General features: G+C 46.2%; 1 protein-coding gene across 1 annotated transcript in view; it reads right to left on the bottom strand.

Moving 5' to 3' along the window:
* The window catches only part of LOC146060618 (E3 SUMO-protein ligase RanBP2-like), a 71,492-nt gene extending 59,669 nt beyond the window's left edge, over nucleotides 1-11,823 (bottom strand). The window contains exons 1-2 of the mRNA XM_083174017.1: nucleotides 11,582-11,823; nucleotides 11,128-11,195 (exon numbers count right to left, since the gene is read on the bottom strand). Of these exons, the coding sequence (XP_083030143.1) occupies nucleotides 11,128-11,195; nucleotides 11,582-11,653 (140 nt within the window). The 5' untranslated portion in view covers nucleotides 11,654-11,823. The remainder of the gene's footprint in view (nucleotides 1-11,127; nucleotides 11,196-11,581) is intronic.
* Nucleotides 11,824-25,356: the final 13,533 nt, after the last annotated feature.

Genomic DNA, 25,356 nt, shown 5'->3' with positions numbered 1-25,356 from the left:
GGGCCAAGTATATTCAATGAACAGAAGTACATTAAAAAAAATATACAATCCTATGTATTGAGGCTAGCATTTTGAACAATTAAACGCTAGTCTGGATCTGGAACATGGGCTAAGCCGAGAAGCCCCCAGTCATACTAGAACAATATATATCCTTGAGAACTGGAGTTCAAAACAATGTAGTAGCCCGTGAAAGCATTATAATGCTTAGAAGTTCTGAGAGATTTAGCTGCAGTGACTCCGGCACGTTACATCTGCCCCATCTGCAGTGCACATGGTTTTGCACATTTTGAAAACAAATTTCTCCTGCTATCAGGTCTGAATTAGGCCTATAGTAACAACAATGAGATAAATACACAGCTTTAAGATTAGGGGCAAATGACTAAGGCACATAGACAGTATAAAGTGGAAGATTAAGGCCAGTATTCAATGCTCAGGATTAACAGTTTTTTTTATGGTGAATCAGGTTTTCACTCTCTGTGGTGAATCTTTTTTACTGAAAATCGCTGAAAAGCGAACAGTTCTCCGTTTCATGCTCGCTGCAATTCGCTGGTGAATTTCAATGGGGTTTTCACTGTGATTTGTGGGCCCCTGAGGCGTTGAATAGGGGGAAGAGGGAGGGCTTGCAGCGAATCCTCCAGCTCCCCGGAACGCGGTGAATCCAAAACAGGATTCGCTGGATAAAGTGAATAAAATCATTAATTACCGGCTGAAGAGGGAACCTTGGCCATATAGTGAGGTGTGAAGCAAAATTTCATGAAGGCAGGAGAGGATAGTTGATAGAAGTATTCTTATACAAGACATAATTCTTGTTTGTACGAAATGGCCAATAACACAAAGGATCAATTTTCAGTAGACTAGGCATGTGCTGTGATCGCAATGCATACGTGTCACTATAACCCTGCTTGCAACATGGATTTCATGGTGATTGACAGGAAGTGACTGTATGGAGGTGTTAACAGGGGTGGTAGACTGTTTTTGGGGCAGGTACTGTATGAGCCATCAGTTGCGACACATTATGTCTGAGTCACTACTGCTATGTCCAGTCTACACAGCCATAAACCAATCCTTAGCTTTGGGTTTCCTGTATTTACTGCTTGTCTGATAATGTGTATGCGATTGCTCTGGTGGGCATCTCTATTCACGCCTTGGCAGCGGCATCTCTTGCCAACACCAGCAGTTCTATTGCCTGCAAAATACCGACTGCAGAAAAACATGAATTAAGCCCAGAGTTCACTGTTGGTTCATATGTGCATCACAAATAAATTAACACATCCCAACAAGTGATTTTAGATGTCAATGTGTTGATAATTGCTTGATAAATAGGTCCCATAGAGAGATAAACTTAAGTTGCCCACACACCAGAACGATTTTTGGGCCGATTTCTGATATTCTGACCAATATATCGCCCGATGTTTACTGATAATAGGTCGAAAATCGGCCCGATGCGTGCTCCCGTGGATCTTTAGATGAATCTTCTGATCTTACGTGCTGCACGAAAGATCAGAAGATTTAACAAAAGATCCATAGGAACGCACACGGGATCTTAAGAAAAATCTTTGGTAAAGATGTGCGCTTGCCTGAAATCTTTTGTCCAGGACGGACAAAAGATTTCAAGGCTTATTTATGCGCACATCTTACGATTGCAGATATTTCTAGTGTGTGGGCACCTTTAAACAAGACATATATTGGCAGTGACTTCACCTGTGTTGACAACTGTTTAGTCTTAGTAACAATTGTTACTTAGTACCGTTGTTGAACACAGGTAATAGTTGCTGAGAAGTCAGTAACAAAAACAATTCTGAACTTAAAATTTAATTATGACCTCATTACAGGCTTTCCAGTCAAAACCATAACTGACATCCTAATCATTATGCTAAATGACTAAATCATCATCTCGTGTTTCTGAAGTTAACAAAATAAAATATTTTTTTCCTTCTGATGCTACATTCCTTACCCCAATCACACCACTGCGTTTATTTTAATTTCTTCCACTATTCATAGTTTCAGTATTTTCCAGTTCCTTTTGCCCACAGTCAAAAGTGGTCTCACTATAAGCATACATTGCCCAACAATTAGGACAAAACTAAAAAATTGGTGAAGAGGTGACTGAGGCCACTTGTACTCAGACACAAGAAAAGTAGATAGACCCAAGGCCAAAATTCAGCATTTAAGAAAGTATATAGTACTTGTAACAGACCAAGGGGAGATATATAAAACTTTGGAAATAAATACAGTCTAGAAATACAGAAAGTACCAACCAACTACTGACTGCAATTTTACAGACTGTGCATGAAAATTGAGTAATGAGCTTGCTTGGTGCTTTATCCAAGTTATTCTTCTGTTTGCTATATTAGCACCGGAAAGGAAGTGTAATGCCCTGTACACACATGGCTATACAGTGTATACTGTATTAGCCAGAATTGCTGAGCGACCATAGCCCCTGTGTTTTCAATGCAATATCGCTAAGTGCGCGCTCCCACAACCAGCCCTGTAGTGGTCGCTGGTTGCAGAAGCATGCCCATGAGACTTCAGTCAAAACTGAAAAAGTTGCTGAAAAAAGTTACGGATTATACTTACGATAATTCCTTTTCTTCGGAGTACTTCATGGCAGCCATACAATGGGTTCATCCCTCTCTCCCCTTACAATTAGACAGGTAGTTTTTCCCTAGGACACGCCCCCTTCTTCCACCAGTACATAGCCAGCACCTTCCCCCATGACTCCAGTCTTTTGACTCGTCTCCGCCACCGATCCTAGGGAAAAACACAAACACGGGGGGGGGATAATAATACAGGCTGCCATGAAGTACTCCGAAGAAAAGGAATTATCGTAAGTATAATCCGTAACTTTCTTCTTCTTACTTCATGGCAGCCATACAATGGGATATACCAAAGCAGTAGGGTGGGCTACAATACCTTAAATCAAGGCCTGATGTAGAACTCTGCTCCCAAAAGATTCTTCAGCTACATCCAATGCATAATGTTTTGCAAAGGTATGTATGGACGACCATGTCGCAGCTTGGCATATGTCTTTGACCGAGACGTTAGCCTCTCTTGCCCAGGAAGTTGCCATTGCCCTAGCCGAGTGTGCCTTTATACCTTCTGGAACTTGTCGGCCAACTTTCTTGTAGGTGAAACAAATAACTTCTTTGAGCCACCTTGAGATAGTTTGTTTTGAAGGCGCAAATCCTTTCTTTGCTCCTTGTGGAATCACAAACAACGATCTCGTCTTCCTGAAGCTTGCTGTACGATCCAAATAAATTTTGATTATTCTCACCATATCCAGCGTATGAAGATCTTTTTCTCTTCTAGTGGTTGGATTTGGAAAAAAACAAGGCAAAACAATATCTTGACTCCTATGAAAAGATGAGACTACCTTCGGAAAAAATGAAGGTTTGGTTCTTAGGACTACTTTGTCCGGAAATAACTTAAGGTAGGGTTCACAACATAGTAACGCATGTAACTCCCCTACACGTCTTGCCGACGTAATAGCGACCATAAACGCTACCTTCCACGTAAGAAATTTTAGCCCAGCTCTCTCACATGGTTCAAATGGGTTTGCCATGAGACCGTTTAGTACCAGATTGAGGTCCCACTGAGGAATCACTGGTCTAACTTTTGGACGGATTCTTTTGGCTGCTTGAAAAAAATCTTTTTATCAGTCCTTGGTCTGCTAACTTCTTATCCAGTAGAACACTAAGGGCTGAAACTTGTACCTTCAGAGTTGCTATGGATAGGCCCTTATTAAACCCTTCACAGAGGAACTGTAGAACATGCGCCAGTCTAGCCTTGGGAAAAGGAAATCTATGTTCAGACCATCCCGCGAAGATCCTCCAGATTCTATAATATATATCAGAGGAAACTTTCTTCCTTGCTTGAAGCAGCATGTCTACTACGACTGCTGACAGGCCTTTATCTGTCAGTTGCTTCCTTTCAAATTCCATGCCGCTAAATGAAGTTTCTGTGGGTCCTGGCACATTACTGAGCCCTGCATCAGAAGATCCTGTGACACTGGAAGAAACCATGGCTCTGCCACCGCCATGCCCTCTGCCATCGGGAACCAGGCCCTCCTGGGCCAATATGGGAGAAAAACTATCGCCCGAACTCTCTCCGACCTGATCTTCCACAGTACTTTGTGTATGAGTGGGAAGGGTGGGAAGATGTATACCAGGGAGAACTGCCATCTCTGGGACAGGGCGTCCACGCCTTCCGATCCTCGTGCCAGGTTTCTGGAGAAGAATCGTTGAACCTTCGTATTCTCTGGCGTCGCCATCAGATCTATTTGTGGCTGGCCGAATCTGCGAACGATTTGTCTGAAGACTGAGTCCTTCAGCTCCCATTCTCCTGGCAGAATTTGAGTCCTGCTTAGGAAGTCTGCCAGCTGATTTTCTTCCCCTGGCACGTGTAATGCCGAGATGGATCGGAGAGGTTTCTCTGCCCAGCCCATGATCAACCGGATCTCTTCTAGCAGTGGGCGACTCCTTGTCCCCCCTTGCTTGTTGATATAAGCGACTGTCGCTACGTTGCCTGAGAAGACTCTTAGGTGGGATTTTCCTATTTCGCCTGAGAAGAACTTCATGGCCATGAAAACTGCTCGAAGCTCCCTGTGGTTGGATGATAGATCCGATTCTTGGACGGACCAGATACCTTGGGTAGTTTTGCCTGAGCAATGTGCTCCCCACCCTGTGACGCTTGCGTCTGTTGTCAGCACTACATACTGTGGGCTTGAAAGAGACATTCTTCTGACCGCCATGTACCTGCTTTGCCACCACTGAAGTGACGACACCACTGATTGAGGGAGTGTGATGTAGCGTTCCAGAGAAACTTGGCTTCTGGTATAGGGTAGGAGATGCCACTGTAGTGTCCTCATATGCCACCTGGCCCATGGTACCACCTCCACTGTTGAAGACATCATCCCTAAGAGACTTATTGCTAGTCTCAGCGGAACCTTCCGATTCCTTTGGATTACCTCTACCAGCTCTTGAATCTTCTCGCATCTCTGGCCGGACAGGGTGACCTCGAACCGTACTGTGTCCACGATGACGCCTAGGTATTGGATGGTCTGTGTAGGACACAGATGGCTCTTGTTCCAATTGATCAGCCATCCGTGATCTTGTAGGAACTGGACTACTATTTCTGTATCTCGGACGGCTTCTGCTTTTGACTTTGCTGAGATAAGTAGATCGTCCAAATAAGCCCATATTGCTATGTTCTTTCTCCTTAAGCACTCTATCATGACTACGAGTACTTTTGTAAATACCCTCGGTGAGGATGTGAGACCAAAGGGAAGGCAGGTAAACTGAAGATGTTTTCCTTTGATGCAGAACCTGAGAAATTTTCTGTCTGGTATATAGATAGGGACATGGAAATAAGCGTCTCTTAGGTCTATAGAGACCATGTAGTCTTCCCTTCTCAGACCCATAAGGATAGTCTTGGCTGTTTCCATGTGGAACTTGCGTTTCCAGATTCTGGCGTTTAGATCTCTTAGATCCAAGATTGTTCTGAAACCTCCAGAACTTTTTGTTACCACGAACAAACGGGAGTAGAACCCTAGGCCCTGCTCTGCCTCTGGGACCGGCTCCACGGCCCCCGAATCCGCCAGATCTCTTATGCTCAGGGCCAATGCTTCCTGCTCCGCCCTTAAAATTGGAATCCTTGAAACTAAAAAATTTTCCCTTCTGGGTTTTAAAATGAACTCTAGGCGATATCCCGTGGACACCACTTCTAGAACCCAGGTGTCTTGTACCGTTTGTTCCCACATGTGGGCAAACTGCAGCAATCTTCCGGCCACCTGTAAATTGTCCACGGGACACAACCTGTCACTGTTTCTTATCCCCTCTTTTGACAGTCTGCCGAAAGAAGGCTCTGGAAATACCTGAGGTATATCTCTCCCGAAAAGGCCTCCCGGGCCTATAGGCCCTGGCTTGTCTGAAGCTTTGCCTGGGGAAATAATTGAAACCTCTTCCCCTTTTATCTTGGGGGAGTCTCACTGACTTCCCACCCGACATCCTCTGTATCATCTGGTCGAGTTTGCTGCCGAAAAGGAATTCCCCTTCGAACGGCAGGGTTGCCAGTTTATTTTTAGAGTGGGTGTCTGCTGCCCAAGACTTGAGCCACAGGGCTCTCCTTGCCACCACTCCAGAGGTCAACGCCTTCGCTGAGTAATCCAGCACGTCTAGGGATGCCTCACATATATAATCAACGGTAAGTTGGATTTGTGCCAGACTGCTGATCATTTGCTCTCTAGCCACCCGTTCTTGTAGGTCCTCTTGTAAAGAGGCGCACCATATCCTAAGGGCTCTAGCCAAGGAGGCAATAGCCACTCCTGATTTGATAGATGTGGCGCTAGAGATGTGCAGCCTTTTTAAAGCGCTCTCCATACGCTTCTCCATAGCATCCTTAAGAGATGCCCCATCCTCAAGAGGAATCGTAGTTTTGGTGGTGACTTCGGACACTGCCGCATCAATTTTGGGGATACTACACCACTTTAGAAATTCTGCATCCTCTATGGGGTACATCTTCTCTGTCCTTTTCACAGGCCCAATCCGTTTGTCCGCATTGGACCACTCCTTAATTAGGATCTCCTTAACCACCTTGTGCACGGGAAAACACCTCCCCTTTCTCGACCTGTCCTCAAACAGAGCGTCATACTCGGTTCTCACTGGTTGTTTATAGTTCAGTGTTTTATACAGTTCTTTAAGAACCACCTCCACCAGCTCTAAATTAAAGGACCGTTCCTCTTCCACTAGTTCACCGGCTTCTGTGCCGTCATCCCCATCATCCTCATCATCATCATCAATATCCGCAGTCGCAGGCAAATCACATTCTACATCCAGACTGGTCTGTGACCTGGACCTTTTCCCCTGATATTCTTTCTTGGAGACAAAGTTATCTTTCATCCAGGCCATAAGCTCACTAATCTGGGAAACAGTCCCAATACTGGTATCAGCTCCCTTGTCACAGCTGCGGCACAAGGAATTCTCTCCAGTGAAAATCTTATCACAACCAATACATGTCTTGCTAACATGTTTCTTCTTGGCCAATTTCTTCTTAGTCCCCACAGGCACACTAGAAGATTAAATAACAATAATCACTAACTACTCTGCGTAATTTCCATATATAAAAAAACTCAGTCCTCTGAGAGGACCTACCTGGGCAGCAACGTAGAAAGTTTTTGAGAGGCTTCCTCCTCCATGTCTCTGGTACCACGGGGCTTGCAAACAGCACAGCTAGCACGAGGAAGCGCCTGTAACACCGACCAGGCGCATTAAGAAGGCTACTTCCGCCTTACGGCAGCGTCAGGCAGCGTGCGCGTCATCCCGACGCTTGGAACGCACGCCCGCCTGACTTCCTGCCCCGTGGACCGCAAGGTTGCGTCACAGTACTGCGCGGGGACAGCGTGTTCGGGTCAGAGCAGCGCGCCTGAACGCCTGATGACCCGCACCCCGGGAGCCCAGCACGCGCCGCACAGACGCTTCTGTCTGCCGGCGGGGATTTAACTAGGAGAAAACCTCCGGCTCCCTCCGCTTACCAGTACACGCAAGCGAGGTACATGCCGCCGGCCAGACCTCCTAATGGGAAAGGCACCGCCACCCCAATGCTGCCCAGGACTGGCAGCGTAACGCCTACCAGTAGGTAAGAAATAAAATAAATAAAAACCTGTACTACACTGTCTATCTGTCTAGGAGACAGGAAAAAGACTGGAGTCATGGGGGAAGGTGCTGGCTATGTACTGGTGGAAGAAGGGGGCGTGTCCTAGGGAAAAACTACCTGTCTAATTGTAAGGGGAGAGAGGGATGAACCCATTGTATGGCTGCCATGAAGTAAGAAGAAGAAAAAATGGTACACTGTGCGATATGGTCCCTAATCGATAAGCCAAAAATCGCTCAGCGACCATATTGCACCATGTGTACACACCTTAAGGAGGTGTACATAATACTTTGGAGAAAGCACTGAAAAATAGTAAACAATATATAAGCATTCAACACACATACACACATACATACATAAAACTGACTTTCAGTAAGCCCCAACTCAAGCATGCATCATCATTACAAAATATACATATAAATACACACATACAATAGAGTACTGTTGCTGTACCACAACCATAGTATAATAACAGGACATGTATGGATGATGTGTTACAGTTTACTGTATATAACCAGACGGAGGTTTACAGATTTAAATATTTATGTTTTACAATGTGTATGAATTAATGATTCTGCCATATATAGTTTTACACATCAGTAACCGCAGATAGTACATAGATTTGCATAGGACTCTAGTAGGGCTGGTTTTACTTCGGCGGGAGAAGAAAACCAAGCCCCCTGTAATTCCCAGATCCTCAGCAGACCTATAGTCTGCATGCACAAGGAATAGACAGTCACCGTGCCAGGGCTGAGGAGGGCGGGACAGTCAGCGCGGATATATATGCAGAGCTGAGGGGGAAGAGTCCACATGCTGCCACGCTCAGCAGCGTACACTGTGAATGCGGCAGCGGGCATAGACTAGTTACCGCTCCACTGCTGAGGAGGGCAAGACTATGCCTTCAGTCACCGCGCCAGGGCTGAGGAGGGCAGGACTGACAGCACGGCTAGGGGCTGAGGGGGTAGTGTCCATACGCTGCCGCGCTCAACAGCGTACACTGTCAGCGGGCAGGGAGGGACAGTAATTTGTCAGCGGCTATTAACTGTGCAGGGCGGCCAAAAAGAGGCAGTGCGTAATTTGGCAGATTTTAAAGGGGCAGACGCAGCGCCCTGTGAAATAAGCCTAGCGGGAACACTACATAACTGAATAAGGTACTTGTTTCCTAGCACGGCCACAAAGATCATGATCGTGGGCATCGTGAGGAAAAATGCCCGCGATTTCCCCATAGGGAACAATGTTAAATGCCTCAATTTAGCCGCGATGCCCCCGATTTCCCATAGGAAACAATGTTAAATGGGTCAATTTACCCAAATCATCATAGGGAACAATGGTAAATGGCCCAGAAACCCCCCAAAACACCCCTGAACAGTGAAATGTCCCCCCAAAAGTCTTTTACGCCACCCCACGATCAACGTGAACCCGAAGCGTGGCGAGCGCAGCGGTACGCGTCCTCCGACCTTTTCATACCCCCACTATCCACGTCGGCGTGGAGTTGAGAATAGAATAGTGTGGCGAGCACAGCGAGCCACCGAGCCCGAAGCGCAGCGAGCCCCGCGAGGGGACGCGGATACCTGTGAAGCCCGTGAAGGGAAGCGTTTACCTGTGAAGGTATCCGCGTCCGCTCGCCACGCTTCGGGCTCAGTGGCTCGCTGCACTCGCCACACTATTCTATTCTCAACTCCATGCCGACGTGGATAGTGGGGGTATGAAAAGGTCGGAGGACGCGTACCGCCACGCTCGCCACGCTTTGGGTTCACGTTGATCGTGGGGTGGCGTAAAATACTTTTTGGGGGACATTTCACTGTTCAGGGGTGTTTTGGGGGGTTTCTGGGCCATTTACCATTGTTCCCTATGATGATTTGGGTAAATTGACCCATTTAACATTGTTTCCTATGGGAAATCGGGGGCATCGCGGCTAAATTGAGGCATTTAACATTGTTCCCTATGGGGAAATCGCGGGCATCGCGTCTGGACCATTTAAGCCTTTTTTAGCCGCATACGACGCGACCGACCCGATTTTGACTGTTTTCAATGCATTTCAATGGGAAAATCGGGGGCATTGCGTCGGTCGCGTCGTATACCACTAAAAATGACACCCGATGCCCGCGATTGTGGCCGTGCTAGGAAACAAGTACCCTGAATATTATAATAGGTATACAAGTCCCAAGACAACCATGCCTCCATAAAACTCAACAGATGGATTACTCCTTTACTATTCACTATAAATAGGTTATAGGAAACAAAACCTGTCCAAAAATTGTCTATAGTTTAAAAGCTAGGTACACAAATATTTCTATCCAATTTATCTAGTGGGGACACAAATCTGGTAATTTATAGAAACACATGCCAATCAACCCTTTGTTCTCAAATGCTGAAAATAGAGGGGGAAAAAAAACGTATTGTTTGGAGAATTTTGTTAAAGAAGATGCATTTAACCAATTTGTCTTCGTGACCATGGTCTGATTTCCAGTGTTTAGGAGCAAATTATTGAGTGTAATATACTCCAAAATATTACTAGATTTTTGTTCCCGCCAAATAGATAAATCTTTAGGTGTACACCCAGTTATACACTTTAAAACAAGGTAATGCATGCATCAACCTCACTGCATTAAAGATAACAAATTATGATCAGACAAGTGAATGTGAGGACAAAAGTGTAGAACATGCATGCTGGATGGCCTCCAGATATCAGAATCCCGATTGTTAAAAGCCCAAAAGTCGGCATCCCGACTTACAGGGTCTATTCTCCCTTGTGGTGATCCACGATCCCCATAGGGGAGAATAGAACTTGTAAGGAGTGCAGCAAGCTACTGAGCCCACAAGGGGCTTCTTTGTGCTACCCCACCATCAGAGTACCTACCGGCAGTCAGGATTCTAACATTGGTCTGATGACAGTCGTAATCCTGTCAGACCCCCATATCACACGTCAAGACCTCTAACATACCTTTCCACCCGGCACACACAAACTGCACATCTTGCTAACCTAGTATATACAGGGTATGGGTGAAAACCGGACCAGGACAAAACCCCCGGACCAGACATCAAACTCTGCATTTTGTAGCTTGTAGCCTCCGGTCCGGGGGGTGTCCTGTCCGGGGGGGCTGCCTGTCACACCTGTCATCAGGTAGAGGAGGAGGGGTAGAATAAAGCCTCCCTGTATGGTCCGGGCATGTAGCAAAAGCCGGACAGTCCGGACCACCCGGGGAGGCTGTAATCTCCCCTCCCCATGTCCCTGGTGATAGCTATCACAGGGACCCCCCTGACAAGACACCCCCCCCCCCCCCCCCCCGGACCGGACCTTACAAGCTCTGGACTGCAGATTTTGATGTCCTGTCCGGCAGTCCAGAGTGTGGTCCAGGTCCGGTTTTTACATAGTCCCGTATATACATATTCATTCAAGTGATATTCATTCAAGTGAAAACACACGTGTCGTGGTCCGAGTAGTAGAATATCATGTAGAGCATGACGGGGGGCTGTTACCTCTTGGCAAGATCATATTCTTTAGCTTCATAATACAGCTTGGCAAAGAGGAATCCCTTCATGGATTTCTGAAAGAGAATAAGCGGCATTCAAAAAGTATATCTAATAACTACAGCTGGTGATACACTGCTGCTGCTCAGGGCTCACACGGGGCACATGCAGCAGGGGAACCATTGTGCTAGCTAGATTAATATGTACGAGCAAGCAGCAGCTGAAAGACAGAACACCGGGATAGAGTGTGTTCACCCGGCGCCGGGAAGCCGCTTCCAGCACACAGTGACAGCATGAGTGCAGCTGTATGCAAGCTAGACGGTATGTTCCAGTACAGCACATCAAAGGGTGGCCACAGTGTAGATAGCCCGGGGAGACTGACTGGGGGGGAAAGCACCATCTGAACAGCCTAAGAGAGTGCCGGTAAGCCGGCAGCGCATGTGACATGCAGCCGGCTCCTTACCTCCCGGGGAGAGGCCGCGCTGCCCTGAACATTCTCAATATACTTCTGTAGCTCCGCTTTGCTGCGCCTCATCGTGACCCCGCGGCCCCAGCCAGGCAGCCAGACACAGCGGCAGCGGAGAGAACTAGCTCCCGAATGGCGCTCGCGCAATAGTCTGAGGACTGGCGGCCTAGCGGAAGTGACGTGTGAAGAACGCGCCTGCACTCTACAGGTTCAATCCTGAGGGTGACGGCACATGGCCGCGCGTGAGCGGCGTGACGTCAAGCTCCCGGGGTAAGGTTTGCTTCAACGCGCGCATTCTGGGAGTGCACAGGGCCTCTGCTGCTGGGCCTGGCCGGGTGGGACTGTTCTCATGGGGCATGGTGCGTGCGATCATGTGTGTAACCGGGTACAGTACTCCCGCTCATCAGTATCTGTGTGCTGTAACCTTATGCCCCCTGCTGGCAAGGTATGGTGCTGGTCAGGAATGTAGCCCCTGTCAGAGGGGAGAGAAGAGATAGCAGCCCAGTACCGGGAAGATTACTGCAGGCTGTACAGCACTGCGCGGGCGACGGCTACTCCTCCTGTCAAAATACTTTTGACACCGATGGAAAGAGAGGAATGGGAACAGGATTCATGGCATATTTATAAAACTGAAAGTGCCCCAGACACCCAGTGACTTATTTCCTCACACTGAAAACAATAATACTAATGGTTGAGGCTACACTCTTCACTAATCATAGAGTACAGTAGCTGCTATTGAGGGAACAGGGATCCCCCCGCACCTGTGTTATGCACCTGGGCCCTGGTTCTGGTTGATTCGCTCCCCTGCATGTTTGCACAGGGCAGGGAGCAGTGTTTTGTCTGTGCGCATGTGAGGCCTCTTTGTGCGAACTGGTGTGGCAAATTGATTATTCCCATGAAACCACTGGGCTTTCCATGGCAATTCGCCCGTGATGCAGGTGCCGGCCGCAGGCATCTAACATCACAGGAGGTCAGCTGCCCACCCTCTTCCCATACAAGGGTGCCACAGATCTAAGTCAGCAGAGACTGACTTGTGGTGCCCATACACGTTACAATTATTGTATACAATATTGTATACAATATCTCATCGCATATCGGTTTTGCGATAAGATCAGATGAGATGAGATCTAGTACAAAAAGTATGTGCTGCACATACTTTTTGTACTAGATCTCATCTTATCGCAAAACCGAGATGCGATATTGTATACAATATTGTATAGAATAATTGTAACGTGTATGGGCACCTTTAGATTTGCGAGCGCTTGAGAAATCATTTGATGGTCTGCTATGCGTGCGAGGGAAATTAGCAGGCGTTGCGGTGGGTGGCGTTTAATTGACTCACAAAGCTGTGAAATTTACAGCTTCGCGAGTCAACCAGAATGAGGGCCCTTGTACAGAGTAGGGCAGGCTTTCCCAACCACGGTCCTCAAGGCACACCAACAGTGCAGGTTTTGTAGATATCCAGGCTTGAGCACAGGTGACTTAATTAGTATCTGAGGGATTCTGATTAAACCATCTGTGCTGAAGCCTTTATATTCCTAAAACCTGCACTGTTGGTGTGCCTTGAGGACCGTGGTTGGGAAAGCCTGGAGTAGGGCACAATATCTCCAGCGCTCACTTTAGGATGCTTAAAAATTACCATCATGTACTTTTAGATCGTAATAAATAAAACTAATATATTTATTAAATAATGGTACAAAAGATATTAATGAAATATATGGAGTATGTATTTATAAATGGGATGCGGTCATTTGGTCTACAGCATGATGGTAGACAGTCCTTAGGTCGACATGGGAAATGGTCGACTTGGGTCTAGGTTGACATAGGAAAAGGTTGACACAAGGGCATGGTTTCAAAGTGGGCAAAACTGGGCGTACACGTGGGAGTGCACGAACAGTGGTAGGCGTGCAAGCGAACCAACACGGCAGAAATCTTCTATGTCAATAAGCAGCTTTCACTTCTCGGAAGGCAATGGTTCATGCGCTAGGCATTCGGATCGCCCAATTAGTACGCTCGCACCTTAAACACTCGCAGCTGAGCACAATACAATACACTCCTCTAGTCATTAGTGATTAATTACACTCTTTTCACAGGTTCAATTGGAAGCATTGCTGCCTAAAAGGGCCATTACAAAATACTAGAATATATGCAGCAAACACAACTTTATTGTTGGTATCTGCCCCACATTTACACTGCAAGCAATGGACATGGAAGTTTTACAACTTAACATGATGTAAGGGTTAATCTAAAGTGCTAGTAATGTGTTTAAGTGTCATTTAGGAAGTAATTGATTTAATGAAAAATAAATATATATGTTATGAGGTACCCTAATTGGATAAATGGGTCATGCTGCTGAAGCATGACTTCCGAATAGATTAGTGAAGTTTGCGCATATACACCAACTCGGTGCATACGGTCAGATTCCCGTCCGCTCAGACGCAGTAAGACCGTGCAGAATCTTTGAGTTCCCACCGCACACACGTTTGGATACAGTCTGAAGACACTCCCTCTTAGAGAGTCCATCGGAACGGATGCGGATGACCTGTGGGCGTGTGTTCTTAGAATGTCCTCCTTGCGTGGCGTTTGGTCATTTCCGAAAGAACGCGCATCCCAAAGAGTCAACCAGAATAAGGCCCTATATGATTGGCGCTGCAGCTGCCACTGTTTGTCTCCATATGAAAACTGGGGAAGGCTGCTGCATACCTCCCAGTCTTTTAAAATCGTGCTGCAAGACCCCCGTGCACTGCCTGACATACACTACCTGGCCTTCCGAAAAGGGGTTTGGTACTGTTGTGGTCATGGGCAGTGCTCTGTTAGCTTCCAGCCACGCCCCCTGCCTTCGTGTTTAGACACTGTGTGCATACGCACATTGTCTTTTCCCTAATGCTCTGATGGGGGACTCTGAACTGCACCCCACCGCTGGACACTGCCGGCCCCGGGTATGCTTTCATTCAGAGGTGGATGGTCTCTGTAGGGATTTTCCAGATGCACTTTATTAAATGAATACACGGGCGCCAGTTTGAAGTGCTTTGTTTTTCTGTGCAGGAGAGTCCCAATTGGGAGGTATGCTGCTACAAGCCGTATTTGTAAAGCAGCAAATACCTCCTATATCATCTACTTTACACCTATATAAATTAAACATGTTGATGTACCTGCTACATTTACTGCATGATAAAAAATAAAAAACATACTCTACGTAAGGCAGCTATTGAATGAGTTGAAAGATGATTTACGGTCCATACACACTCAGTGTTTTTGCCCAGTGTGTATGGTCACAGATGTGATGAAAATCACTCGGCGAGGATGCAGGAGCACGCAACAGCGCTCACCGCTCATAGCCGGGGCATACAAACTGGGCGGTTTTGAGTTGAAAGCAGCTCAAACGGCAAAAGTGAGCTGCTTTCATCGCAGAATCATCCACTGTGTATGGGCCTTTAATCAAGTTTACTGAGTAGACATTTATATAGCGCACACATATTCCATAGTGATTTACAGAGAATGGCCATTCACATAAGTCCCTGCCCCCAGAGAGTTACAAGCAAAACAAGAAAGCACACAAATGGGCAAAACCATGTTGAACTGCAAGTGGGGCTGATGTAACATATGGAAGAGAGTTAGATTTAGTTTTCAAATGGAAATCTGAATTGCAGTGTAAAAATAAAGCTGTTCAATATTTGTGGGCTACATGCAAGAGCAGACAGTATTTACCCTGCTCATAAAATATCTAACCTACCCCAATCTAAATCCCTCTGCACATTATATCGGCTCCACCTGCAGTGAAACATGGTTTTAACAGTGTGTGCTTTTTTGTAACTCTGAATCAGGCCCAATATTTCCTACAACACGCACACACTTTCACACTAAGGCACATTTTTGTCGGGAGCATCCAGCGGAAGGCCATGCGAACATGGGGGGAACAAGAAAACCACAAAGCTAGGCCAGTGGTGGGAATCAAACCCATGACCTCAGTCATGGATTCCACAACCTTTTTGGATACTTGAAGTATTGTTTTGCCTCAAGAAAGAAAACAAAAGGAGCTTATTGCTTATCAAAAGTAGTCTGAGCAGAAAGTTGCCCATCTGGCAAAAAAAAACGGGGGTAGATTTAACAAATGTGGGATCTACCTACAACAATCCTGGGTCTGTGAAGTTGCACACCTTGTGAACTACCTTCTTTGATTTTAACTGTGTTTGTGCTCCCTACAACCCCCAATGCTTTGCATTTATTGGACAGAGCTCATCAAGTCTTCCATCCTAGATTTTAAGAAGCCTCTCTGCGTAGAGATGTGATTCTGCCATTATACTATACAGCGAATGACTGGATATACAGGAAAGCTAATCAGTCCCCCAACATAACTTTTGAAGAGTCCAAAAGAGAGATAAAGGACATCACCAAAATAAGAGATATTAACATCACTGGAGCTTCCTTTTTTACTTCCAGGGTCACTATGATGGAAAAATCAAGGCTTCCAATACACAAAATGAGGTTCTTCAACTTCTAAACCTATCTGGCCCCCAAGAAATCTCCTCTTGTAAACACCACCCATTGAGTAGTTGATTGGCAGCTGGTGGCTGTTTGTGTGCAGCACACCAGTGTGTTCTGGGAGTGCCCTGGGAAACACAGATGGTGACCGGCTGTTGGGAGGGATGGCCGCTGATGTCAGCAGTGTACTCCATCTTCCCATGACCATCGCAGTCTAGACAGCTTGGTGGCTGCAAACGAGGAAATACATTCAATGGTGAGTGGTTGCAAATGGAATTCCCCCTTCATGTGCAGCTGCGAACACATTCAGGGGTGGGGAGAATTTACCTCATCACTGGGACCTGAAGATTTGCAGTCCAGGAATCAAGTCTAAATCAAGCCCCTTGTTTTCTCCTTCAAACCCTACTTGCCCATTTAGAGCTCTGGTGGACCTCGTGTGTCTAAACTTCTCTGGCCCCCATGCAACCTCCTCTTGTCATGGTTCCACAGCTAAAGCCTTTTGCCTTATGGCTTTTAGTTTACTGCAAATGTATTTGTATTTACATTTTTTCATTTGCATTTTTATTACCAATTATGTTTTACTTCAGACTGTGCTAGGTGTCTCTGGGCTGACTAATGAGGGCTCCACTGGAGTGGAGTGAAATACTGTTCTTTCCTCTACCTCCCCATGGCAGCCACATATGGGGTTTTCCTCCAATTAGGTAGATATCTGGAAAGGGAAACACAACAGCCAAAAACCACCCATAGACACGGCCCCCTATATAAGGCCCGCCCCTTCAGTGCTCTGTGGCTTTTTTCCCTTTCCAGGTAGATGGAAGGTTTACCCTGTGAAGAGCCTTCTCTGCTGCCCAGTGCAGTTAGGGGTTAGGCAAGGAATATGGATCTCCCGCTACCTAGTGTAGTGGGGAGATGAAGCTAGGCGCCCGCTGCTGTGTGCAGTTAGGGATAGCGTGTACCTTGGTACGTTCCCCCTCCGGCAGCGTTGGTGTCAGGGATCAGCAAGAGCCGGGACCAGTTTGCGCGAGGGAGCTGGCGCATACAACACGCTGTCGATGGTCGCGGTGTCTGACGCCTGTGACGGCGGCGTGGGACGCACGTACGGCGGCGTCTGACATCAGCAGAAGTCGCGGTGCAGGGTGATGACGCGGGATACCCAGCGCGGGACGCCGGCAACTGGTTGCTACTTAAGGAGGTCGCTGGTATGGAGACAGCGCCAGTAGCGCACGCAGGGGGGGTTTCCGAGTACCCAGAAACCCCCCCAGGAGTCTAAGGGCCTTAGCCTGAAAGCTGAGGGTCCCCTCTTTCCATGAGTACAAGAATTTTTAAAATCGGACCTTGGGAACCAGAGATATCTGACTTCAAAGCAGTGGTCACCATCCAAGCCTGTTAATTGCTCTTCCCAGTCAGATATTTCAGGTTTTGTCTGACATAGAGTTTTTCTGAGGGTAAATTCCAAAAGCTGGGACTCTCCCCCTTTGAAAGACACTAGAAGATTGTCTCTACTGTGCCCAGAACCAGAAATATCAGCCTTTCAGCAGCTGGTTACTGCTCCAGCTCCACACACCTGGTATGTAGTTTTATATACTCGTTGGCAGATTGCTCTGCCTTCTGAACTCTCATCCCCTAGTCCCCAATACCATTTGGTAGGTGGGATTCTCTAATTTTTAATTCCATTAAAATCTAAGAAATCTATTTCCGGGAACTGGAGATATCTGCAGTCAAGCAAGCTGTCCTCCACCAGAAAATTATGAATAATAAGCCCACTCCACTATACATCCCTCCTCTGCATATTAAACATCCTCTACCACCCTGGAAGTTATGTATCAGGGCCCCTTCATTCAGCCCAAGGCCCCCTTCTCCCACCCCATCACCCACCATCTGTGCAGTAAAGGGGTAATTAGTAGAAATTACTGATCCAGGCCCTACATGCTGAGCGGTTGATATAATACCCCCTACCACCCACGGGACATCAAAGCATATACTGGGTCACCTAAGTGTCCATCTCTGTGCTTTGCTCCGCCCCTCTGGAAACCCCCTTCTGAAAATCCTGCGTTTGCCCCTGAGCGCCGGGCACATCGCTGCTAAACAGGAAGGGGATTACGCAGGACCAAGTAACTAGAACTTAGTCGGTCCGTTTTGCCAGCTGTCCAGGTAAGGCCCTACGAAGCAGCAGCGCTGCTGGGGCACTGGCTTACCTCCTCCATTCTTACATGGAATGATAGTCCATTGTTTCTGTTTCCTCTGTATTAGAGTGTGCAGTGGTCACTATGGAGGAGGAGAAAAAACAAACTCCTAAGGCAGGGTAAGCCAGGGGACATTTTTTCTTTGATATTTTTTATATTTTTTATTTTTTCCGTTTCTCATACGGAATACTACTGAGATTAGGATTCAGGTTTGTCTCCGTATTGTTTCAGAGAAACAAGTAAAGAGAAAGTGGAGACAAAGATGAAGCATAAAAAACTGCATACGGCGAAATGTTCAATTTGTGACAAAGTATTGCCTGACAAGACAATTGGATCAGTATGTGACAAATGTAAAGGGGTGCAGTTTCTAGCACCAGAACAAATGAATGACCTGGTGTCTATGCTTAGATCAGCATTAGCTGATACCTTTGTATCAAAGGGTGATTTAGAGAAAATGTCTAAGAAGTGACCCAGAGAACCCCCGTCAGAAGATTCAGATGGTTCTGAACAGGCGGAAGGCATAGCTGCAGGGGATGAAATAGAGGAAGGTGAACTTCCCTCTGACAAAGCCGAGCTGGAATTTAATCCAGATTTATTGAATAATCTATTGGGACTGATCAATAAGTCCTTAGATATAGAGGATCCTCAGGAAGAGGGGAAGTTACAAGATCTTCTGTTTAAGGATAAGAAGAAAAAATGTAAAACATTTTCTCTGTCCAAACCATTGAAAGACATAGTAGAGGAGGAATGGAACAATCCGGATAAAAAGGTGGCTGTTCCTTTAAGGATTATGAAAATGTACCCATTTGAAGATCAGCAGGTTAAAAAATGGGAAGTAGTACCTAAGGTTGACGCAGCTATTGCCCGAATTTCCAGGAAAACCACTCTTCCGTTGGAAGACGTGAATGTGTTTAGAGACTCAATGGAAAGAAAATTAGAAATGTGCCTACGAAAACAATATATGACCTCTGGGGCAGCCATAAAAGCTTCTTCTGCGGTGGCAGTGACCTCCAGGGTCTTAAGGTCATGGTGTCAGGACCTAGAGTCCGACTTACTAGACGGGATTAAGAGATCAGAGCTACTTAAAGTAATCCAGAATATACAGGTGGCTATCTAATTTATATGTGACGCCTCCCTGGACAATGTGCACTTGGCAGCTAGGAGTAATGCAGCAACAATTGTCGCCAGGAGGGCTCTCTGGTTGAAACCCTGGGTGGCAGACGCCCAATCCAAAAATAAATTGGTGTCATTGCCCTTTCAGGGTGAATACTTATTTGGAAAAAATGTAGATGATATAATATCAAAAACTTCAGGAGGGAAATCAGCATGGCTCCCTCAGGAAAAGTCTACAAAGAGGCCGTTTGTCAGACAGCAAAAGTTTCAGACAACGGATTTCAAAGAGGCAAGAGCATACAGGCCAGGAAGGGGGTACAGAAGACCCTGGTTTAGTAATAGAGGCTCCTTTCGTGGCCAAAGAGGCAAGGAAGGAAGATTTGGATTTAGAAACGTGTCACAATGACGTCAGGTTAAAGGTCGGGGGCAGACTAAGAGAATTTCATCATGTCTGGGACCGATCTATAGAGGACAAGTGGGTGAGAGAAGTTATCTCATCCGGTTACAAAATAGAGTTTATAAAAACACCAGGATCCTGGAAGGAGGAGTCGCCAATTCCGAAAGATCCAGAAGAGAGGAAAGCGCTGTTAGAAAGCCTCCAAAATATGATAGAACAAGGTGTAGTGGTGGTAGTACCACAAGACCAAGAGAACAGAGGATGGCAGTCCAGGTTTTTTGTGGTAAGGAAAGCCACGGGGGGCTTCAGAACAATACTGGATTTAAGAAGACTAAATACCTTTGTGAAAACGCAGAGATTCAAGATGGAGTCAGTGCGCACAATACTCCCAGACATAAAAGAGAACTCGTTTCTGACCACTATAGATCTGAAGGATGCTTATTTGCACATCCCGATAAATCATCTGCATCAGAAGTATCTAAGGTTTCGCCTAAAAGGCATAACTTATCAGTTCACAGCCTTACCCTTCGGCCTCTGTACTTCACCAAGAACTTTTACAAAGGTGCTAATAGTGCTGATAGCAAATCTAAGAAAGGAAGGTATTCCAGTTTGGGCATATCTAGACAACTTACTTGTCATGGCGAGGTCTGCAGAGCAGTCAAGAGAGTATACAAACTGGGTGATGAGCTACCTACAGGAACACGGCTGGATCGTGAATCAAAAGAAAAGCCAACTGGAACCAGACAATACAGTGAAGTATCTGGGGTTTGTAATAGATACGGTCAGAATGACAGTATGTCTAACGGAAGAAAGAAGCGGCAAATTGAGAAACGAGATTGCAGGTTTGCTGAAGAGAAAAGTAGTACGCACAGGAGACTGCGTAAGAATACTGGGGCTTATGTCAGCCGCATTAGAGGCCATAAATTGGGCAAGGTTTCATATGCGGGCCTTCCAGAATTGTCTGCTAGCACAATGGAACGGAGACGGAAAAAAATCTGTCGCAAAGAGTGCATATATCAAAGAAGGCAAAAGAAGATCTACGCTGGTGGATGAATCAAAGAAGAATATCAAAAGGAAGGTCATTTATAATAGGCGAGCAAATTATTGTCACAACCGATGCCAGCCAATCAGGTTGGGGAGCGATTTGCCAAGGACAAGCAGCACAAGGAGAATGGAACAGGATCTACAGTCAGTTACATTCCAACCTAAGAGAGATGTACGCAGTTTATCTAGCATGTCAAAGTTTCAAAGACAGGCTATACAAAAAGGAGGTAATAATCAGATCAGACAACAAGTCGGTAGTAGCTTATATCTGCAAGCAAGGAGGAACAAGGAGTCGAAGTATGATGAAGGCTGTAGAAGAGCTGCTCCAATGGGCAGAACTACACGTAAAGAGCATCACGGCAGTGTTTGTAGCAGGAGACCAAAATCAGGCAGCAGATGCGTTGAGCAGAAGGGCAGTAAAAGCCGGAGAATGGGAGCTGTCACAGGAAGTTTTTCAACTCATAGTAAAAAGATGGGGATGCCCAGTTATAGATCTCATGGCCACAAGAGCCAATGCCAAAGTACCTATCTTCATGTCAAGGCATTGGGAGCCAGGAGCAAGTCAAGTGGATGCTCTGACGGCACAGTGGGACACAGGCCTAGCGTACGTGTTCCCTCCGTTCCCGATAATATCAAGATTGCTCAACAAGATACAAAGGGAGAAGACAACGGTGATAGCAGTATTACCTTTCTGGCCGAGGAGAGCGTGGTTTCAGAAATTAATGAGGATGTCGGTAGATGTGCCCTGGAGGATACCGGACAGGGAGGACCTGTTACGACAGGGGAACTACACGCGGCCACAACCAGACAACTGGGGTCTGACGGTGTGGCTACTGAGACCAGAACACTGGTAGAAAAAGGATTCTCTCAGAAGGTAATAAACACGCTACTTAAGGCCCGGAAGAATAATACATCAACTACATACTATAAGATATGGAAAACTTATATTCAGTTCTGCGATGCAGGGCGTAGGAACCCTAGGTCCATACCCACAGTCCTGGACTTCTTGCAGGCTGGATTAAAAAAAAAGCTGTCAACCAGCTCACTAAGAGTTCAGATCTCAGCAATAGGAGCTATGCTAGACACAAAAATATCTGAGGATAAGTATGTAAGGAGATTCGTCCAGGCATTAAGAAGAATCAGGCCACAGTTTCATAATCCTATGGCCCCATGGGACTTAAACTTAGTATTAAATGTACTAACGGAAGAGCCATTTGAGCCGCTACAGGAAATATCTATCAAGAAATTAACAATGAAAGTTGCTTTTCTAGTGGCAATTACATCTGCCAGAAGAGTATCGGAACTGCAGGCACTCTGGGCAGAGGAACCATTTCTTAATTTCTTCGAGGACAAGGTGGTGTTGAGGACTAACCCTAATTTCCTTCCGAAAGTAGTATCTCAATTTCATATCAACCAAGAAATAGTGCTACCAGAATTCTGTGCTAATCCAGAGAATGAGAAGGAAAGGAGACTCCATACCCTTGATGTGAAGAGAGCATTAATAATTTATCTCCAAAGAGTGGAGGGCTGGAGGAAGTCAAAGACGCTTTTTCTAGTAACGGAAGGAAAAAATAAGGGCTTAGGTGCGTAAAAGGCTACACTGGCAAGGTGGCTGAAAGAATGCATAGCAGAAGCTTATAAGATAAGAAAAATGGAGGTGCCAAAAGGAATTAAAGCCCATTCGACAAGAGCAGTGGCTGCATCGTGGGCAGAAAAAGGGGCAGCTTCAATAGAGGAACTTTGTAAAGCAGCATGTTGGGCTTCGGCTCATACTTTTTCAAAACATTACAGAGTGGATGTAGGAGCCTCCAGTGATGCGAAACTGGGCAGGAAGATCCTCAGTGCAGTGATATAAAAAAAAAAAAAAAGAAGGAAAGAAAGGAGAAATAAGGGGGTGAAGATAACCTTGTATCCTTTTAAGTACTAATTATTATTTCTTTGAATTATTCCCTCCCTACTGTATTATTGCTATGGTATTACCCATATGTGGCTGCCATGGGGAGGTAGAGGAAAGTACGGATTATTACCTGTTAGTACGCTTTCCTCTACTCCACCATGGCAGCAGTTTCCCAGCCCTAAATATGATATATAAAATGTATTGGAAAGCTATATAATTGAGACACAGAGCACTGAAGGGGCGGGCCTTATATAGGGGGCCGTGTCTATGGGTGGTTTTTGGCTGTTGTGTTTCCCTTTCCAGATATCTACCTAATTGGAGGAAAACCCCATATGTGGCTGCCATGGTGGAGTAGAGGAAAGCGTACTAACAGGTAATAATCCGTACTTTCTTTTCCCATGAATGGGACTCAGCTGATATCTCCTCTAAGGCATTTTTCTTTCTGGCTCTGATGCCAAACTTCCCCCATTTGATCCATATGGCAGACAGTGGACAGTTTGGTATCTCTAGCCTACCCTTTTTCTGTGTCCGCTCAACTCTTTCTCTACTGCTCCCTGTTGTCTTTCTACTTGGGCCTGATTGCTGGGTTGTGAATCTGCAGCTTGAGCAAATATCGATTGACCGCAAGTGCGCATATGCGGGGACCCCTGTGAAGGAAGTTAGCAATGACTTGCCATTGCTTGCTGTTCACATAGTGATTGGAAGCTGGCCGCCTTTTATGAACAGTACACATATGGCGCCCCGCTGTTGGGACTGATGGCCGCTGGAGTCAGCAGCGTCCTCCATCTGCCCACTGCCATCACAGCACCAAGTAAGTCTGGACATGTTCAGTGGCTGCGAACAGGGGGAAATCCATTCGACGGTGAGTGGTTGCAAATGTAATTCCTCCTGCATGTGCGGCTGCGAACACATTCAGGGGCATGGGAAAACTCAGGCGGGGCGGTGTTTATCTGATCAATGGGCTCTGAAGAGTTGCAGCCCAGCAGTCGAGTCTGAATCAGGCCCCTTGTTCTTTCCTTCTTTACAACCTTCTTATCCATTGAGAAACTCTGGTTGGCTTTTTTCGGTATGTGCTATGATCTAGCTAGCTGGATCTCTACCAGCACCCCTTTAGGTAAATGCAATGACACACAGTACAGCTATTATTAAGAGAGCAATACTAATCGCATATATGTTAGTAATATTATAAAAGTGGATGTGGCTCCTAAGGTTTACCTTAAAATGTGGACAGATATCCAGAGGTGGGGATGCCGACATTTCAAAGGAGGGTATTCTGGCAGGGGTCCTGTTAAAGTATACTTACCTGCCCACCCTAACCCTCCCTTCCTGCTAGTGCCCAACATTCCCACCCCCATAGCCTAACCATAAAACTCCCCGCTAGAGCACACCTAGCTAGTCGGGATGCCGGCATTGGTATATTGATCGCCAGCATCACAAAAACCGTTATCATCACCCCATCCCCCAAATAGTGTTCCACATACCCTTGCTATGCCTCTGCCTAGGTGCCTCTCTCAGCACACTTTACCGTTTCCAATCATATTCATAAAAAACTAATGTTGACCTTTTTATGTTTCCACCATCACCATGCTAACATTTTTGTTGATTGTTTTGACCTATTGTTCATGTCGTCAAAAAAGTCTGGATCCCATATAAGCATAAACTAGGTTATTGGACATCCACTCTTTTTGATATGTTCTGCATTCTGCTGCTTTCTCCCTCTCCATATCTTTGTCTTTTATTGTACTGCCCTCATTGACATATTCTGCATTTTACTGTACATCCCCTCCCCATATGTATGTCCTGCATTGTGCTGCGTGTCCCTTCCCCATCGAGTTTAGCGGCAGTGCGAGATCCTCCAAACTCGGACGTTTCTTTTTAAAGAGGAATAAACTTACAAGGCATGGTTTTGTAAGTTAATTACCCTTTAAAAAAAAAACACCAGCGTTTGGTGGAAATCTCACACTGCCGCTGAACTCAGGTGGCATTAAATCTCGCCCTATGTGTCCTGTAATTTACAGCCCCCATCACCCTGTTCTGCATTGTGGTGTCCGCCCACTCCCCAGCACAAAGTCCTCTAGGTATTTGTCCTCCACCCCCTGAAGATTTATATTGCACTCTCCCTTCCTATGTTTTTTCTATATGTCCTCTGCCACCTCCCATTTTGAGTTGCCCTTTTCCCCCATGTTTGTATTGTGCACATCCCTCCATTGCCTGTGGATAACTTACCCTCTCATGCCCATGTCTTTGCAAGCTCCTTTACTGTTCCAGGTTCTGACAGACGGAGGCGTCATTAGAGTAGTAGTGTCGCTTACACACAAAAAAAGTCAGAATAATGCCCCCCGCACGGCTGCGAATAGATGATTCATATAATCATCCATGACAGGCGGGGAGAAATCATTCAATGGTTGACGATCATCGAATGATTTCTCCAGGGCTCGCAGTTCAGAGACACCTATGTAGTAACTCTAAACTGCGGACGCCCTGTGCGAGGACAGGGTGGGCAGCTGACATCCAGTTATGTCACCACCCCACCCCTCCGCGCATGTCCGTCACGGCCTCATTAGTCTGAGAACGGCCAATGTTCTCATGGGAAAGCCCATGAAATGCTGGGCATTCCCATATGCTAATGGTGCTGCCCAGTGCCCCCCGCCCACTG

Source organism: Crinia signifera, chromosome 2 (assembly GCF_055691185.1).
Source record: "Crinia signifera chromosome 2, ASM5569118v1, whole genome shotgun sequence".
In the NCBI taxonomy this organism is placed as follows: domain Eukaryota; kingdom Metazoa; phylum Chordata; class Amphibia; order Anura; family Myobatrachidae; genus Crinia; species Crinia signifera.
Note: the sequence above shows the minus strand (reverse complement) of the source record. Positions and strands in the feature narration are given on the sequence as shown.